Here is a 19,364-nt window from a genome sequence, read left to right on the forward strand (position 1 = left end):
CCCCTGTCCTATTTATAAAAAATAAAAAATAAAAAAAATGACAAAGGATGAACTGAAGCTCTGCCATCACGTAATGTCGCATACTGCTGTTTCTGATGTCATTTAAGAAAAAAAGAAAAAAAAAAAAAAAAAAAAAGAATTTATTCGTAAATCAGGGTGGAAAATAAGTATTTGGTCACCTCAAACAAGGAAAATCTCTGGCTCTCACAGACCTGTAACGTCTTCTGTAAGAAGCTTTTCTGTCCCCCACTCGTTACCTGTATGAATGGCACCTGTTTGAACTCATCATCTGTATAAAAGACACCTGTCCACAGCCTCAAACAGTCAGACTCCAAACTCCGCCATGGCCAAGACCAAAGAGCTTTCGAAGGACACCAGGAAAAGTATTGTAGACCTGCACCAGACTGGGAAGAGTGAATCTACAATAGGCAAGCAGCTTGGTGTGAAAAAATCAACTGTGGGAGCAATCATCAGAAAATGGAAGACATACAAGACCACTGATAATCTCCCTCGATCTGGGGCTCCACGCAAGATCTCATCCCTTGGGGTCAAAATGATCATGAGAACGGTGAGCAAAGATCCCAGAACCACACGGGGGGAGCTGGTGAATGACCTGCAGAGAGCTGGGACCAAAGTAACAAAGGTCACCATCAGTAACACACTACAACGGCAGGGAATCAAATCCCGCAGTGCCAGACGTGTTCCGCTGCTGAAGCCAGTGCATGTCCAGGCCCGTCTGAAGTTTGCCAGAGAGCACATGGATGATACAGCAGAGGATTGGGAGAATGTCATGTGGTCAGATGAAACCAAAGTAGAACTTTTTGGTATAAACTCAACTCGTCGTGTTTGGAGGAAGAAGAATACTGAGTTGCATCCCAAGAACACCATACCTACTGTGAAGCATGGGGGTGGAAACATCATGCTATGGGGCTGTTTTTCTGCCAAGGGGACAGGACGACTGATCCGTGTTAAGGACAGAATGAATGGGGCCATGTATCGTGAGATTTTGAGCCAAAACCTCCTTCCATCAGTGAGAACTTTGAAGATGAAACGAGGCTGGGTCTTCCAACATGACAATGATCCAAAACACACCGCCCGGGCAACAAAGGAGTGGCTCCGTAAGAAGCATTTGAAAGTCCTGGAGTGGCCTAGCCAGTCACCCTTTTTTTCACATTCTGTCTCTCACAGTTGAAGTGTACCTCTGGTGCAAATTACTGACCTCTGTCATCATTTTAAGTGGGGGAACTTGCACAATCGGTGGCTGACTAAATACTTTTTTGCCCCACTGTATTCTGAATCATACCGAGTTTTCTAGCTTGACTCTAAATGGGCCCATCATTTACAAAATGGACAGGACAATGTATTGAACAAGATTTAAAACTCAAAACCTCCAACTCATTAGGAAAACGTTTACTAAGGTTTAAATGAAGTGATACACAGAGTGACGCTGAGGAGTCCACGCCTGCTGGCCTTTAGAAAAAATACAGCTTTAGGGAATGACAGAGTGACAACACAGCCATATTTTACATATTGCACATGAGTTTGACAAATAAGATGAGTTCACCTGTTTGGTACTTGAGCTGGTATCCAGTCAGGATGCCATTGGGCTCCAGAGGTTTCGCCCATTCCAAGTGGATCGTGTCCAAACTTCTGCGATTAATCTTGAAGAACCTTGGAGCGTCTGGAACTACAATCACAACAAAAGAGAAAAAACAGTGTGCAACATAGCAGCTACATGCAGTTTAGACACATGTTTGGACTGCACCAAGAAAAACTGCAGTGTGTGTTGTGTGTCTTAAAGCTTACATGCTTAGTCAGCATCATGGAACACAATGTTCAAGTTCTGACACAAGGTGAGTTCGTACCAGCTCAGTGTGCGTACTGGGCCATTGTAAGGTGTGCAACGTCGACAACTACTTTATTCCTTTCTGCTCCACCTGATGCTCCAGCCTACATCACATGCAATGGTGAAGTAGTTATTTGATCCAGTGCTGAATTTGTATGTTTGCTTACTTTCAAAGAAATGAAGTCTCTAATTTTGATGGTAGTTTCATTTTAATGGAGAGAGACGATCGACCATGTCACTGAGTGTAACAAGAATCTGATCCCCAACAATCCTGCCAGAATTCTGATTGCCTGTGTTCCCATGTGGCCAGATTACAAACCTGATTTACTCAATCAAAGAAATTCCTCATCTGAGCTTGTTATCTGTAAGAAGCACAGCTGTCCACAGAATGAATTTCTTTTATTCCAGCCTCTCCACCACAATGGGAAAGACCAAAAAGCTGTGCAAGGTTTTAGGCCTACACACGAGTGGAATGGGCTCCAAGACCATCAGTGAGAAGCTGTTGGTGTGACTGTTCGGAAAGAGAAGAAATATAAACTGACTATCAAATGAATCTGAATTTAAGGACAGATTGAACCACAATCACCAAGAACACCATTGGTACCACACTACACCGTAAAACAGGAGTGCCAAACATACGAGATCATTTACAGACTCGATGTGCAGTTCAGTATTGACAGTGACATCACATGAAGTGCATATAAAGTGTGTCTGAATGGCAGAGATGCAGACATGTGTGCATGTGGCACAGAGCCATGGCTCAGTGTCTGAGTGAGCTTGAAGCCGTTTATGATTCTGAACCACAAACAAGCTCAAACTTTGGACTGTTTTACTGATGAAAACCTCCATTATGGCCGTTCATACTCCTCACAGTCATTAAACAATGAACAGTTAACCTGTTGAACCCCAATGCCTCCAATACCAGGGATGAGAGGGAGAACATCTGGTTTAACAGGATGTACTGCCAGATTTGTTACTTAAATATAGACATGTGGTGTCCACAGACACGTCAACAATCTCAGCTAAAAGCTCACAGAACTATTTCAACAACCACCAAAGAGCTAAAACAGCAAACGATTAGAGAGCAGCTAAACAGATTCTGCAAAAAGATGTAAACACAAAGCGCGGATCTCCCTCGGGGACGTACATGGACTTTGCTGAAAGGAGACATCTCACAGTTTCCGAGCTTCAGGTTTTGTAAGTCTGCGACCAAAATTCTTCACAAAGGTAAGACAAGCTGATTTTGTCTTCCCTTTGCTGTCTTGCTTCCACCATGATAAAATTGGACTTCCTGCACAGCTCTGTCTCGTGGTGTTCCTTGAAAGCAGTTTCCCATCATAAATCTCTATTTTCTGCCTTATTTGTTTCTTATTACACACTTATTACCACTCTCGTTTCTGACAGTGCTGTCAGACACTGTCTTGTTTTTCTCCCAAGAAAGCCAAATTTCTGCTATTCAATACTGAACAGCAGAACATGAACTGAACTTCAACCCATTGTGGCATTAATGGGTTTTCTTGGAACACCCACCAGGTCCCCTTGCTCAAGAAGACACATGTACGAGCCTGTCTGGAGTTAACCAGTGAACATCTAAAAGAACGCCAAGCTATAGTCAAACACAGTGGTGTTTTTCTGGGTACACTGAGGGGCCAATGGATGGGACCATGTACCGTCAGATCTTAGACTGTTCATTTATTTGAAAGATGACCTTACAAATTCAGCACACGATCAAAGAATTATTTCCCCCTGTATAAACCTGTTATTTTTAGGGTGGGTGCACAGCATCCTCACCTCCTTCTTTGGTGGTAAATGCCACAGTGTTGCTGGGTTGACTCTCAAAGCGATTGTTGGCCACAACCATGAACATCTTGTAGTTCGAGTAGGGCGCCAGGTCGCTGAGCATGCCAGATGGTTTGGCCGTAGTGCTATAGAAACCTTTGACCTTCTTCTCCTTACTGACCACCAGACCTGGAACCTGGCTAGACTCACGCCAGTAGTATAACTGGGAAGCAGAATGGGAAGAAAGGTGTTAATAGGCGAGACGTACAGGAGATGGGAGGACATTACACAAGAGAAATTATCCAAAATTGATCATGAAAGATAATTGGAAATTATGTAACGGAATAACAGGAGCGGGACCACGCCTCCAAACACGCTCCCTCCGGTTCTCATCTATATAGGTTCTCCCAGTTCTGCAAGCCGTCGTTCTCGTTTACGTGCCCCACCCTCCCTTCTTTAACTTCTTCACTTCTAATTAGTCCATGGGGATCTGCCAGGCTGCCATCGCCAGTCCCCTTCGAGGCCTTCCCCAATCGCAGTTCAATTCGTGACCATGCATCACCTTTACCTACTAAAACTCTGTCAAACCTAAAATGAGGATGTGAAATGATGCGTAATGTACCAACTCTGCAGTTTGTTCTCATTAGAAAAACCAAAGGCAGTCTTACTCTATACTCCTTGAACTCTCCCTGGACAGAGTTCAGGTCCACAGGGTTCCAGTGGATGATAACTTTGGTGCTGTCAACCTTTGATACCCGCAGGTCAGTGGGAGCATCAGTGGGCTCTGAACACATCCAAGTGGACACAATATGTGTGAACAGTCAGCAGTATTTTCAAAACAAATTGTCAGTTTGGTTTTCACTTTTCCTCAGCCTCCACATGGGTTGCTCTCATAAATGAAAAGCTGCTTCGTAGTCAGGATTTACTTACTGTCTTCTCCAGAGTATCCAATGACCAGGTTAGACTCTGGTCCTGCTCCAAACTCATTCCTGGCCTGGATTTTGAGCTCATAAGGCACATAGATTTCTGTATTGTGGACCACATGGTTAGTCCCCACTGTGGTCAGGTTATTCCACTCCTCTTCAGCGTCTTTTCGTCTCCACCACACAATGTAGTGCAGGTTTGGACCATTTCTTTCCAGATCAAGGAGAGGCTAGAAAAGTCAACAGAGAGATGCGCCTGAATTTACACATATTGGCAGGACAAACGATGAGTTATACTTATCAAATTACATGTTATAACTGTTTGGTGGTTATATACATTTACTTAGACATTGGAAGTTTTGCATCTAACCTTACTGTACAAGGGGATAAATTCTGATTGGACACTTCCAAGCTTATTCCACAACATGTCGTGTTTATTTGTGAACATGTTGATACATTTCATCATATTTCTGTGCATTATTTTTGATTTATTTATCATCTTGTTTTTGGTCAACAAAAAGGAACGCTGTTAGATGAAGCAACATTTTATGGGGAACGTTTTATCTTGATGCAAGGAAATGTGAGAAAGTTGTGCAGATTCACTCTGAAACTGTGAAACATCCATGCAAATGCATTAAATAAGGCAAAAAGACAGAGTCTGAACCAGTGTTGAGTTTGTTGGCTAATAATTTTTGTTAATAAAAAGAAGATGAAAATTATGATGAAATGTTTTGACACTTTTGTTGACCAATAAAAATCAGATGACAGGAGAGATTAGACCCAATCAGAATTAATCAGCTTGTGTAGCGAGCGGGATGACTTTTGATCTCCTTGGGCAGAAAAATTGATCTCACAAGCTGAGAGAAGATGTGAAGGAAATCACAACATTTTGTAAACTATACAGTACCCCGGCAAAAACATGACAAACTTTTAGTTAACTGAATTCACTTCAGATTAAGTCGACGACAATCTTATAATATTTAGTCACCTAAAACAAGTTAGATGCCTAATTATGACTTAAACTAAAAAGACTGAAGCTAAATCCAAATTTGCTGACAGAATTAAGACGGGTACTGTTCTACTCTCTCAGGCAAGCTTTCTTTAGCTCTTCAGGCTTCTTGACGGACACTGCAAAGCTCTTCTTTGGATGTTAGCGCCCTTTAGTTTGATTCTCTGATCCCATACAATTTCAATAATGTTGAGGTCCAGGTTCTGGTAAGGCAAGGCAAGGCAAGGCAAATTTATTTGTATAGCACAATTCAACAACAAGGTGATTCAAAGTGCTTTACAGAGACATTAGAAACAAAAACAAATAAAAAGCAGGATTTAAAATTGATTAAAACAAGCAAACAAACAAACAAACTAAACACACACATTTCACACCTGTTCGCGCGATCTGAACCCTTATCGTAAGGGGAGCTACCAGTCCTTCTGTGGACGAGCTACTTTCTATTTTAAATTCCCTGAATTTAAAATACTCTCTAGACCCAGTCTAGACCCAGCTGGGGAGCTACCCAGAGCTCTAAACCCACTTAACAAACAAACAAAACAAACAAAACAGTATATAAAATCAAACAGATAAAATCAGAACAGTAGATAAAATCAGTAGTTAAATGTAAGTTTTGAAATTTAAGCTTAAAGTGTGGATTTGGTGCTTTATTCAAATGCAGCTGAGAACAGGTGAGTCTTCAACCTGGATTTAAATAAACTGAGTGTTTCAGCTGATCTGAGGCTTTCTGGGAGTTTGTTCCAGATATAAGGAGCATAAAAGCTGAATGCAGCTTCTCCGTGTCTGGTTCTGACTCTGGGAACTGATAAAAGACCGGATCCAGATGACCTGAGGGATCTGGAAGGTTCATACTGGGTCAGGAGGTCACTGATGTATTTTGGTCCTAAACCATTCAGAGCTTTATAGACCAGCATCAGAACTTTAAAGTCTATCCTCTGACGGACAGGCAGCCAGTGTAAAGACCTCAGAGCTGGACTGATGTGGTCCACTTTTTTGGTCTTAGTGAGGACTCGAGCAGCAGAGTTCTGAATGAGCTGTAGTTGTCTGACTGATTTTTTAGGTAGACCTGCAAAGATGCTGTTACAGTAATCAAGCCTACTAAAGATGAATGCATGGACTAGTTGGTAAGGCACATGCATGACTGAAGGTGTTCCACTGTGGATCTCTCTCTATCCAGGTCCACACATTGGCTGTAAATGGTTCTTATATAGTGCTTTTCTGCTCCGCCTGAGCATTCAAAGTTCCCTGTGTTTAGTATCACTGTTGTACTGAAAAGTTGAGCTCTTACACTGAGACCATTCTAATGAGGCTTATGCAAATCCTAGATTGATCAACATAAGGTCCATCTGTTTGGTCCTGTGTCAGCGCAACACTACATTTTTTCCAATCATGTTTCTGTTGTAAATAGTGTTTTGGGCCTGCTGCTTTTACTCTTTTGTCCACTTTTGTGAAATAGACACACTGCACATCACGCCAAGATGTGCCACGTTTTCAGCTAATATCAACTTGTTGAAGCAAAAATACTGTTTTATGTCTGGCATACTGTTATCTTCGGCATTTTTCACTCTGCTAGTAACAAAATGCATAAAGATCCTATTTAACACTGCGGGGAACATGTGCCACCACACAAAACAGTCCTAGCTGCACCTTTGCACACAGGACTTTGTGCTTTCAGCTGACAGTGCTAACCACCAGCCTAAAACGTTTGTCATGGTCACCTGATTACACATCTGCATTCAGGTGACCCTCAGTTTCATTATACTGTTAACATGTTCTCAGTGCAGACTACACTGTCTCACTGATTCATTCCCCATACGAGACGTCATCTTACCTCCCAGGTGATCTCCATATTGTCCTTTCTGGACCCCCAACCCCGTAGGCCTTTGGGAATGGCATCTGGTGCTTGTTTCAACATAACAGAGCGCACTGACATTAACCAGAGTCAGCAAAGCTTCACACTTATTCAACTGCAACTGTAAACCTTTAGTGAACATACGTTTCCAAAACATTGTAGCTAATTTGAGTACATGTAAACTAATAAGACTGACCAATTGAAACATCAGAGGTCAGATGATTGCATGCGATGCTCCTTACCAGCTCCAGTGGTCTTGTACCGGGGCGAGGGGCGGCTGGGATCACTCTGACCTACTGAGTTGATGGCGATGACCCTGAACTGGTAGTTGACAAAGGGAGCGAGCTGCAGGATGACAGAGTTGAGGTCTCCAGGGTAAGATGACAAGTTCTGCCACCTACCCGGCTCCCAGCGGTCCTCTTCAAACTGGACCAAGAACTCTGAGGAGAGACAGAACTAATGAAAAAACCAAGACAGTAAAACCTGCTGCAGGTCTGTGAGTCCATGTGTTCTGGAAGCACGCCATGTCCCATCCATTTGTCCACTTCAGCTTGTTCAAAGATCCAGTATACATTTTACAACCTTTCAGTATCCACATGGATTATAATTTACCCAAATCCTTCAGTAATAGGATTTTGAGTTTAGCATCCATTCAGAATCAAGTCTCAACTGTGGTGACCTGAAACTAACTAGGCTACTTTTGCTTACACAGTCTCCCCAACAGGATCAGTTTCAAAAAAATAACACAATCCTGTCAGGATCCAGGTTGATGTGTGCCTACTTACCTGTGATGGGGCTCCTGTGCTCTTTTCCAGGGATCCAGGTGAGGCGAACGCTGCGTGCTGCTGGGTCTGACAAATCCAGATCCATGGGGGGGTCTGGACGGGCTGAAGAAAGACAAGACATGGCTTTGCTTGTGTCAGACACACAGAAACATGCATGCATTTGTAGACATGTTGAAGAACCTTTTTTCATCTAAAACAAATGACTCATTGGGAGCAGTGCAGAGAGTCTCCTCTCAGCATGGACACATAACACTGTCATCATAAAGGGTTCATACAAACAGTAAGACAAAGAGACACTAGTTTAAAAACAACAAGCACATAACAAATTAAAAACAGGACAGAGACAAACAGTAGATAACATAAAACTTCCAACTGAGCTGTGTGTTACCTGGAAGCAAGGCACTAGAGACTGAGGGGTTGAGAGTGGCCACCTCTGTGGGACAGGGTCAGGGAGCAGGAAGTGGGTACAAAGGTTAGAGTCTGCAGGTTAGTCTACAAGCCAATCAACAGCAAGGGATTAAGAATGCATTTAGCACACATAGTAATAAGGTAAGTTACACAGTTGTAGACAATCACATAATCACTGGTTTTACAAATAAAAATGCTCACACTGGTGACGACATGTGGATTAAAGAGTGCCTGCTATTATTTAAATACACACACGCACGCGCACACACACACAGATAAAGGTAAACACTCGTTGAGGCTGAGGTAAAGTAGCAGACTGTCCTGTGGCACCATGGCTACACTCATGAACGCTGCCCCCTACAGGCCGAGCAGGAGAGGTGCCCTCAGCTCACAGCTACAGTCTGTGATAGTGTGGCATTTGAAAGCAGTTGGTGTTCTTTGCTCACGAACACTTGAAGCGTGTTGTTGAAAGATGACATGTTTGATGATGGACTAAATATAGACTCTGAATAATAAATGGGTGCAGTCTGTCTGTGTTGTGTTTTCAGGAACACGATGCTGTTCTCCAACCAGTCCCAAAGACTCAATCAGTCTGTGTAGGAGCATGCCACTGGAAGCACTGCTGTACTTCTTTCAGTGTCTCACACACTACTGCTGAACTACAAAATGCTGTATGACTCTCACATCACAGTGATTTGTTTCGTTTTTACACATTCACTGTAAATATCTGCTTCGTACGTACAATGACTGTTTTCAGCTAATACACAGCACCGTGCATAAAACTGAAGCCTTGAAATGTGCTGAAGCTCTTTGTCACATCCTGACACCATCAAAGTGCAGGCTGACTAGTTTCATTCAAGCATCAGAGCCATCACAATGATCTGAAGCAACATGAACATGAAAGTCTAAAGTAACAGAAGGTCTTTCACCAAATGCAGTTTAGGGATGGGTATCGAAAACCGGTTCTTGTTGAGAACCGGTTCCCACTGTTTCAATTCCTTGGAATCGTTTGCCACTTTTAAAAACGATTCCCTTATCGATTCCAGTCGCCCCGAATGACGTCATCACGTTGAGTAGCGTCTTTTACCCAGTAGGAAACACGGCGCCTGAGCGGCACAGACGCTCAAAAGTTTGGTTACACTTTATGAGAAAGGATGACAACAGGGCAACGTGCAATACTTGCAAAGTAGAGATTTCATCAAAGGGAGGAAACACTACGAATATGCAAAAGCATTTGCTCAAAAAACACGCGATTGCTTTCAGCGAATGTCGTGTTTTTGATCCGCTCCGGACTAGCGAAGCTCAACCCAGCAGCAGCGGTAGCGTTTCCACGTCCTCTCCCGTTAATACTGCAGGTAACTAATCAATTAGCATTGCACATTATGTTAGCGCGATTTACCTTATTACAAAACCTGCTATTACTGTGCGTTGCATTTAGTGACCATGATGAGACAGACAGAGTCTGGCTGGCTCAGATGCTGGCAGTTCTCGCTGCAGTCTACCGGTAGCGTCTCCTTTCAGGCCAGGATAGACGAATGTCACCGAGCAGGGACTGAGTTTGTGGTCAAAGGCTTGCACCCATTTGCCACAGCACATGCCCCCGATTTCACTTTGGTAAGTGAATGTGTTTAATTGTAGGCAGGACATTACTGGATATTCTTGTGTAATTGTTACAGAATAATTTATGTTAAACTTTGTTATTGCTACAGGAGAATATTTATTTTATTATTTTACATATACATTTTTTTTCCTGGGGACCCTGTGACACCCCATTGAAGAGCCGTAGGCTGGATCTCTTAAGATCTCACTGTTGGGTTTGTAAGGCCATGTTACTCCTAAATTTCTATCTTGTTCAAAGAGAAGATATAAAACACAGTTCTAAGCTAATCGACTTTAGTGTTCTCCTTTTAAAAAAAAAGAATCGATAAGAGAATCGATAAAGAATCGAATCGTTAAACAGAATCGAAAATGGAATCGGAATCGTTAAAATCTTATCAATACCCATCCCTAGTGCAGTTACATGTGCAGTATGTATGCACACGTCTTCAGCAGCTGAAACCAGTGCTTTACATGTTTTAGCCATCCATCCATCCATCCATTCGCTTCCGCTTGTCCTTTTCAGGGTCGCGGGGGGCGCTGGAGCCTATCCCAGCTGTCATAGGGCGAGAGGCGGGGTACACCCTGGACAGGTCGCCAGTCTGTCGCAGGGCCAACACACGTTTTAGCCATGTCTGCCTAAATCCACAGCGTGTTCACAGGGGGCCATTGATTGTTGGGTTTCCTCTGTATGTATCATTGTAGGTCTGCCTTACTACATAAAGGTGACTGTTGTTGGTAAGTGTAAATGTAAGAGAAAATGACATATTTTAAGAGTACACTCAGAGTAATGAACTAATGAAACAACACAATGTCCAGTCTGTATGTGAGTGTACCTAACACAGTGAGGCGAGCAGAGGCTGAGAGCTGGTCTATCTCAGATTTAGCAGTGCAGGTGTACGTCCCCTCGTCACCCTCGTTCACATTGGGGATGGACAGAGACTCATCATCCTTCTTCAACCTAGGAGACAGATACAGAAAGGACTGTCATACGTGTAGTAACAGCACTGGAGCTAGTCTTTATTCATATTCATACAAAAACCAAAGAAACTCATTCCTGGAAGAAGAGTGTTCAGATTTCTGTTCATATGAACTGCCTGTATGCTGACAGGCATCAGAGTAGCCAGCATACAAACCATTTGGGTCCATGCATTTACTTTTGTGGGTTTACGTTTAAAAACAGTCCCAGTACAATCCATTGAACATTGTTGGATTTTAAATCAGATAATCCAGATGTGACTGAAGACTTTCAGCTTCGATTCAAAGGGTTTGACAAAAGTGCTGCATCAGCAGTTTCGGATATACAGGCTTTTTAAACAGTCTCATTTTCAGAGACTCAACACTAGTTGGAGTGTCAGGGAGCTTCATGGCCAGGCGAAGCTTCTTTATTCCAAGTGAAGTCAGGTGTTGGACTTTAATTGGGTAGCAAAGAAACGTGGATACAAGTGAAGAGAGCCACTATTAGGCTGGAAAAAAATCATGTCAGACAAACAGGAAGTAGTTTAGATCATGTGACATATTCTTTCAAACAAAAAAGGATGCTCTGGCCAGCTCAGCAATACCAAAAGACTGCAGAAGACAACTTAAGCCGATCATTTCAGCCTTTTCACAACATCTAGCCAAATCCTGAACAGAAGGAGACAGGCCTGAATCATCAGCCGAAAACTAGGCAAGGCAAGGCAAGTTTATTTGTACAGCACAATTCAACAACAAGGTGGTTCAAAGTGCTTTACAGAGACATTAGAAACAAAAACAAATAAAAAGCATGATTTAAAATTGAATAAAACAAGCAAACTAACTAACTAACTAATTAACAAACAAACAAACAAACAAAACAGATAAAATCAGTAGTTAAATGTAAGTTTTGAAATTTAAGCTTAAAGTGTGGATTTGGTGCTTTATTCAAATGCAGCTGAGAACAGGTGAGTCTTCAACCTGGATTTAAATAAACTGAGTGTTTCAGCTGATCTGAGGCTTTCTGGGAGTTTGTTCCAGATATAAGGAGCATAAAAGCTGAATGCAGCTTCTCCGTGTCTGGTTCTGACTCTGGGAACTGATAAAAGACCGGATCCAGATGACCTGAGGGATCTGGATGGTTCATACTGGGTCAGGAGGTCACTGATGTATTTTGGTCCTAAACCATTCAGAGCTTTATAGGCCAGCATCAGAACTTTAAAGTCTATCCTCTGACGGACAGGCAGCCAGTGTAAAGACCTCAGAGCTGGACTGATGTGGTCCACTTTTTTGGTCTTAGTGAGGACTCGAGCAGCAGAGTTCTGAATGAGCTGTAGTTGTCTGACTGATTTTTTAGGTAGACCTGTAAAGATGCTGTTACAGTAATCAAGCCTACTAAAGATGAATGCATGGACTAGTTTTTCCAGGTCCTGTTGAGACATCAGATCTTTTATCCTTGATATATTCTTGAGGTGATAGTAAGCTGACTTTGTTATTGTCTTAATGTGTTTTTCTAAGTTTAGGTCTGCATCCATCACTACACCCAAATTTCTCGCCTGGTTTGTGGTTTTTAGATGTATAGATTGAAGTTCTCTGGTGACCTGTAATCGTTTTTCTTTGGCGCCAAAGACTATTACCTCAGTTTTGTTTTTGTTTAGCTGGAGAAAATTGTGGCACAACCAGTCATTGATTTCCTCAATGCATTTACCAAGAGCCTGTACAGGGCCTCGGTCTCCTGGTGACATTGTGATATATATTTGTGTGTCATCTGCATAGCTGTGATAGTTTATTTTGTTGTTGTTTATAATCTGTGCCAGTGGGAGCATGTAGATGTTAAACAGAGGGGGTCCCAAGATGGAACCTTGGGGAACTCCACATGTGATACTTGTCTGCTCAGATGTGAAGTTACCTATTGATACAAAGTATTTCCTGTTTTCTACGTATGTTTTGAACCAGTTTAGTACAGTTCCTGAAAGACCTGCCCAGTTCTCCAGTCGTTTGAGTAATATGTTGTGGTCAACTGTATCAAATGCTGCACTGAGATCCAGTAAAACTAGGACTGACATTTTTCCACTGTCTGTATTCAGACATATGTCATTAAACACTTTGGTCAGAGCGGTTTCAGTGCTGTGGTTCTGTCTAAAACCTGACTGGAAGGCATCGTAGCAATTATTCTGTTTTAAGAAGTAACTGAGCTGTTGAGAAACTGCTTTTTCAATGATCTTACTTAAAAACGGGAGATTTGAGATCGGCCTGTAGTTGTTCATTTGTGTCTTGTCAAGATTGCAACTGCTGTCTCCAGGTAGAAACAGCAGTGATACACCTGCTGCTGTCAGACCTGCAGGTATCAGGCTGTGATGTTCTCCTTTATAATGGACAGAAATATTTGGAGTGGCACAAATAATTTGTGGCATCTTCTTGAAGAACAGCTGATTGTTCTGTAAACAGTTTGAAATGGCTGTAAATAACTTTGTTTGCAAAACTTGTGCATATGATTTTAAAATTGACAATTTATATTTGCATTGAAAGTTATGAAATATGATTCATTAAACATGTTTGTGGTTGTTACGGTGAAAATATCACCTTTTCTACGGATTTTATGGTTTTTATCTGACTTTAGCTAAAGAATGTTAGCTACCGCTCGTCTGCAGCTTTATTTGAATGGAAAACTTCCACAACAGGCAAAAAAAAGCTTTTTGCTAAAAAAAAGATTCAGAGCAGAAGTTTTTTGCACTGCATTTTAAAATGAAAACATATTGCATTTATTTACAATTAAAGACACAGAGCAGAAAGTGTGTTACTGTTTTACATCCACAGACACACAAGAAAAGAAGCAGGCAACATGAGGTCAAGTTATGGCAATTTTATTTGTGTGTTTCAGTGCATGTATTTAGATTAGAGTTTTAAAAAACAAACAAACGTCCCAAGAAGAAGGATGGGGAGAAAGAAAGGTGGAGAGAGGAGGAAGAAACTATTGATGTCCTCAAACTGGATGCTGCTGGGTCAGTTCTTCCTCAGCAGTCTGCTCCAGAATCCCCTCCTGTCCTCGGCTTGCTTTGCTTTTGCCTTCAGCTCTTTTAAGGTTTTGTTGAGCTGCTCCTCGGCATCTTTAAATGTTTCTTTCAGCTGCTGTTCGGCCAGTTTCCCTTTGTGTTTGAGGAGCTCTTTAGCTTCCTTTTTGTGCTTTCGTATTTCTTTAAGTGCGTCTTTGCAGTCTTTCTTGGTCACCGCAGAGCCGCTCATTTCTTTCTTGAATGCCTTCACCTCAATTTTCTCTTCTGCAAGTTCTTCTTGCACTTTCATCAGTTCCTTCTTCATGTTTTGAGTGTGACTCTTTGTATCTTCCATTTCTTTCTTTGCTTCCTGTGTTTTAATTTTCTCTTCCTCCAACACTTTTTGAGCTTCCAACAATTCTTTCTTCATATTTTCAATCTCATTTTCTGCCTCGTGGTTACGTTTTTTCTCCTCTTCAAGTTGTTGCTTCACATGCAGTAATTCCTTCCTTAGTGTTTCAGCTTCAGCCGTTACATTTGCAGCTTCTTGTGTTGCCAACTGCATTTTCCTTCTTTCCTCTTCAAAAGCTTCCTGCACCTCCTGTAATTCCTGCAACACATTTCCTGCCTCCTTCTTTGCAGTTTGATATTTCTTTTTGGCTTCTTGAGCTGTGCTTTTCTCTTCCTCCAATGCTTTTTGAGCTTCCAACAGTTCTTTCTTCATGTTTTCATTCTGGTTTTCTGCCTGTTGTTTTCTCATCTTCTCTCCTTTAAGTCTGAGACCCACATGCAGTAATTCCTGCAATACTACTTCAGTTTCAAACTGTGAATTTTTAGCTTCTCCTCTTGATTTTTCTGCCTCTTCTTTTAATTTGACATTTTCAGCCTGTATCATTTGAAGTTCTTCTTGCAGGTTAATCAGCTGTACTGAATTGTGAGGTGAAGCACTCGCCGATCCTCTTCTCGTTCTCCCCTGATTCATTTTGGCCTTTTAAACAAAGGAGCCAACGTTTTGTAGAGGAGTGAAGTGAAGTTTTCGATGTTTCTTCGTCAGCTGTCGTTTGTCCTGCACAGAGATGCTGCTGTAGATGTGTCTCTAGCTGTGTCTGGATACAATGAAACATGCTGGAACTAAGTGCTTGTGTTGCACAGTTCTACTGAACATTCCATTTCATGCATGCTCCGCCCACATGGTCAGGAATGTCAGGTGCTGCATCACCAAATGCTGCTCCCGTTGCCTAGCAATAACAGCTGTTTACTTTTTGGGGTCTGGTTCATTGTTTAATAAAGAAAACATGTCCAAGTATTGGGTGCTGAGGCTCAGCGCATATTCTAGCCTGCTGTGTGGGTGGGCAGCTAGAAATCACTGGTGGGCAACATGAGTGAGGAGAAAACTGGAGCAGCCAAGCAGGGAGCTGCAGGTTGCTGGTTTGAGTCTCTGTTCAGATGCTGGTGTCTCCTCTCTCTGAGATGTCTGCAAACAGTCCCAGATAAAACAATAAGGATAATAAACAAACACGTGACTAAAATAACAATTATGACTCTGATGTGTTTCATGTGTAGCAGGATGGCCTCTATACAGCAGTCGCTGCAAGCATCCACATCGCCACACTCACTTTTCTTTAAGCAGGCGTGCTGGGCTCCTCCTAAGGAAAGTTTGAAACTTCATTTCCTTCATGCTGGTGAACTTTTTACCAAATATTTTCATCAAAGCTTCTCCATCACTGACAGGGATTGTTTGGATCTTCACACTCATCTCCACCAACCCTAAAAAATGAGTCTCACTTTGCTCATATAATGCCAGGAGTGTCTCCATATTCCACAAAAGTCTGTGCAAACATGTAACAGTATCCCATATTCATAGAAATATTATTGATATTATAACAAAAGCTGTCACCAACACAATTGTCCCAAGTGCTTTTTTATTAGTTATTGCAAATGCTCGATTGCAGTTCTTGCTAGATGACAAAACCACTTATTAGGTTTAGAAGGAATTGACTTTTTCTACATGAGGTAAAGTTGGAGCTGTTTCCCCAAACTAAATGAAATCATCATTTAAAAAACTACAATCTGTATTTACTCTGAACATCTGTGTTAACATTTGGAAACATGTAAGTGTAACAAACATGTTAAAACATAAGAAATCAGGAAGGGGCATGTACAGGAATTTCTTTTACTTATGTATTAATCACATTATTTTATTGTATGATACCTTGGTGCCACTGGATTTTAACATGTCTCACACTCATACAGTAAGACAAATGGCGGGGGTGTAGTAAGGAAGTTGGGGGAAGCAGACAGCTCCACAGGAAGAGTCTTTTGTGTCTTCGAGGACTCTGGGAGGTAGCAAGGGAGTGTGAACCTTAAGGTGTGAAACAGCTGTGTACTGCCTTTTGTTCCTGGAGAAGGTATTTCACTGAGAGCCATGCTGGGCTCAGACTCTGCTGACCGTCTGTCCCGCGGTCATGCAGGGACTTCATCAAGCTTGGTTGTCTGTTCTTTGTGTGTTTGATTAATACAGTTTGTCAAAATGAAAACATGACTGTAGATTCAGACACGTGAGGCTGTGCTGATGAGACCAAACAAGGCAAATAAACAGTTTTAAAGGTGAACTGTGGGCAACGGCCAATTCTACCCTGGAGCCCAGAGGGTTACACGTTATTTTTTAAAGTAACGCAATAGTTACTTAATTACTAGTAATTAATTACTTTTAGAATCTTGTAACTCAGTTACTAACTCAGTTACTTTTTTGAAGAAGTAACTAGTAACTATAATTAATTACTTTTTCAAAGTAACAACGCTGCTGATGACACCACCATTATCGGTCTGATCCAGAATGACGATGCGTCTGAGCGGAGGTGGATCAGCTGGTCCACTGGTACAGACTGTGGAGAAACTACCGGATGCTCCGCCCTCTCGCCATCCTCAACAACAGTCTGTATGTGAGGACCACTTCACATCACAAAAAGGTGGATCCTAAGGAATCTGAAGTGATCCACCATGTGCAGAACAAGGCCCAGATGAGGTTCTTCCTGTGGCAGCTGTGAAAGTTCCACAGGAGCTGCTGCCATCACCCGCTCTGTGTTGTGCACATGGATGAGTGTCTCAGCTACGTCACTCTGATAAACACTCTGAAGTAACCACTGATATATCATTAGCACACTGCACAATTATAGTTATTTTATTTATATAAGTTGCAAGAAAAATAACTACTCAAGTACAGTAACAAAGTATTTGTACTTCATTACCTCCCACCTCTGAGTATAGCCAGCTGCTCCTCAGGAGAAATGAGTGGCAGCTCAGTCAGCTTATTTTAAACCATTTCCCAAGTCCATGTACTTCTGTTAGTCTATAAACCATCATCATATATAACGTGTTGGCCTGCTTAGCAACAGTTGTGTTTCTCAGCCATGTCTTAAACTCGTCGCACCTTCTGCAGCTACACACTCAGCCTCGCTCCAGCTGACAGTGAAGGCTGTTTGGAACAAACCCGCTGACTCAGGGACCCGAACCTTTACCCTTCACTACAAATGCTTTATACATAGCTACTGGGGAAGAAACAGTGGGTAGGTTGGAGTGATATGGGTGGGGGCACTCCCCAACGTCCCAGTACAGCATTTGTAATTTAATGGACCCATCGAAACCACTAGAAAGAGACTCTGATCCTTTATTGACACACGCTGTAGAGATGAAGGGGTTAAAGGATTCACCTTCCCTTTGGCTCATTCAAACTGACTCAATTGTTGCCAAGGCAACACTTTTGGTTGTTTGAAGGCAATTGGTCTGCTCATTTTCTAAATGTGCCACTAATTAACCATGGATGTTGTGATGTTTACGGAACTTTTATTTTGAAAGGTCGAATGTAAGGCGGAAGGGGGTTATAAAAAAAAGGAGACAACAGAAAACGGTAGATGAACAAGTTAGCGCTGCAGACTGTGTTGCCGCTGCAAGCCTGCGAATTAAAGAATGGTACTAAGAAATACTGAAGGTGTCATCATTAATGTTTGAGGCATGCAAACATTACAGATGTGTTCTGCTTTGGGTCTTGAAGAGTCATTGTCTGAACTATGAATCACCTGCATGTCACAAAACTGAGACTAGATTTTTAGTAACAGAGCCTCACTACAATTCACTGCTACAACTACACACCAATCACAGCACTGCAAACCACACCCAGGCCACTTTACCCTTGTTAAGGAATATATATATATTTTCTTAGTGCTTATTTTCTGATTATTTTGTTTATGCATTTTAATAACAGGCCAGCTTTGACTCACACACCAGTTGCTCAGCCAGACTGGAGCTGTGCAGAGCTGCAGAGGCGGTATATTAAGAACAGGAAACAGATGCAGACAGAAGAAGTGAAACTAGGCAGAGGGTAGCGCACGTAATCACTCCACCAGCAACACACACATCAAGTAAGGCCAGAGGTAAAGAAGTTGTTTGGATTGAAACTGTGTGCGACGTGCGAGTGCCAAAATAACAGACTATGATGTACGCATCCGGCTTAATGCTCCAGACCTGCCGATGCTTAGCAGCGTGCACATCCCCTTTCCGGAAAGTAATGATTGAATAAATTGATTATAAATACTTTGACCACTCTGCGTCTTCTCTGTCCAGGAGAAGAATAAAAAGAACTGGGTTCGATACCCTTCACTACACTGTGAAACTTTGTTGTTAGATTCAGAGCAAATGAACAACTTTTCCCACAACCATGTTTAGTCAGGCTTGAAGCAGAGACAAAGAGGGTGACAGCACAGCACAGGTTGTTAAAAAAGAGCAAACGCAGGGGTCATTACCTCCATCCCAAGTAAAGAGGCTTGTCATCCTTCATCCAGGCCACACTGACAGGAAGGCTGGGGTCAGACGTCACCCTACACGTGAAGCGAGCCGTGGAGCCCCTGATGGCTGACTGGTGCTCGGGGGCCTGAATGATGCGAGTCGGCTCTGGGTCACAGTTAAGATGAAGAGCAATGCACTACATGAACATTTTAGACGCATCCAATAACACAAGTGGTAGATAATACTGTGTGGAGCTGCATGGTCAGGTGCCACAGTCTCATCCAAAACAAGACCAATTTACTCTTTCCATCTCTGTTCAATATGAGATAAGCTGCAAAGATTTAGATACAGAAAATGTGCAAGAAAATTGAATCATGGAGACTGTATTTGCATAACAATGCAATCCCTTTGTGTAAAGATCCACAGTACAGTTAGCA

General features: G+C 42.2%; 1 protein-coding gene across 11 annotated transcripts in view; it reads right to left on the reverse strand.

Moving 5' to 3' along the window:
* The window catches only part of nfasca (neurofascin homolog (chicken) a), a 173,977-nt gene that overhangs the window by 36,606 nt on the left and 118,007 nt on the right, over window positions 1-19,364 (reverse strand). For all 11 annotated transcript variants that reach the window (XM_085405424.1, XM_085405434.1, XM_085405427.1 and 8 more), the window contains 10 exons: window positions 18,945-19,092; window positions 11,035-11,159; window positions 8,583-8,627; window positions 8,195-8,296; window positions 7,652-7,849; window positions 7,389-7,459; window positions 4,556-4,778; window positions 4,294-4,409; window positions 3,638-3,848; window positions 1,565-1,687 (listed from right to left, as the gene is read on the reverse strand). In XM_085405424.1, coding sequence (XP_085261550.1) covers window positions 1,565-1,687; window positions 3,638-3,848; window positions 4,294-4,409; window positions 4,556-4,778; window positions 7,389-7,459; window positions 7,652-7,849; window positions 8,195-8,296; window positions 8,583-8,627; window positions 11,035-11,159; window positions 18,945-19,092 — 1,362 coding nt within the window. The remainder of the gene's footprint in view (window positions 1-1,564; window positions 1,688-3,637; window positions 3,849-4,293; window positions 4,410-4,555; window positions 4,779-7,388; window positions 7,460-7,651; window positions 7,850-8,194; window positions 8,297-8,582; window positions 8,628-11,034; window positions 11,160-18,944; window positions 19,093-19,364) is intronic.

The sequence above is a fragment of the Rhamphochromis longiceps genome, linkage group LG5, assembly GCF_057381845.1.
Source record: "Rhamphochromis longiceps isolate RC_006_pf linkage group LG5, R_longiceps_female_GT1.1, whole genome shotgun sequence".
NCBI lineage: Eukaryota > Metazoa > Chordata > Actinopteri > Cichliformes > Cichlidae > Rhamphochromis > Rhamphochromis longiceps.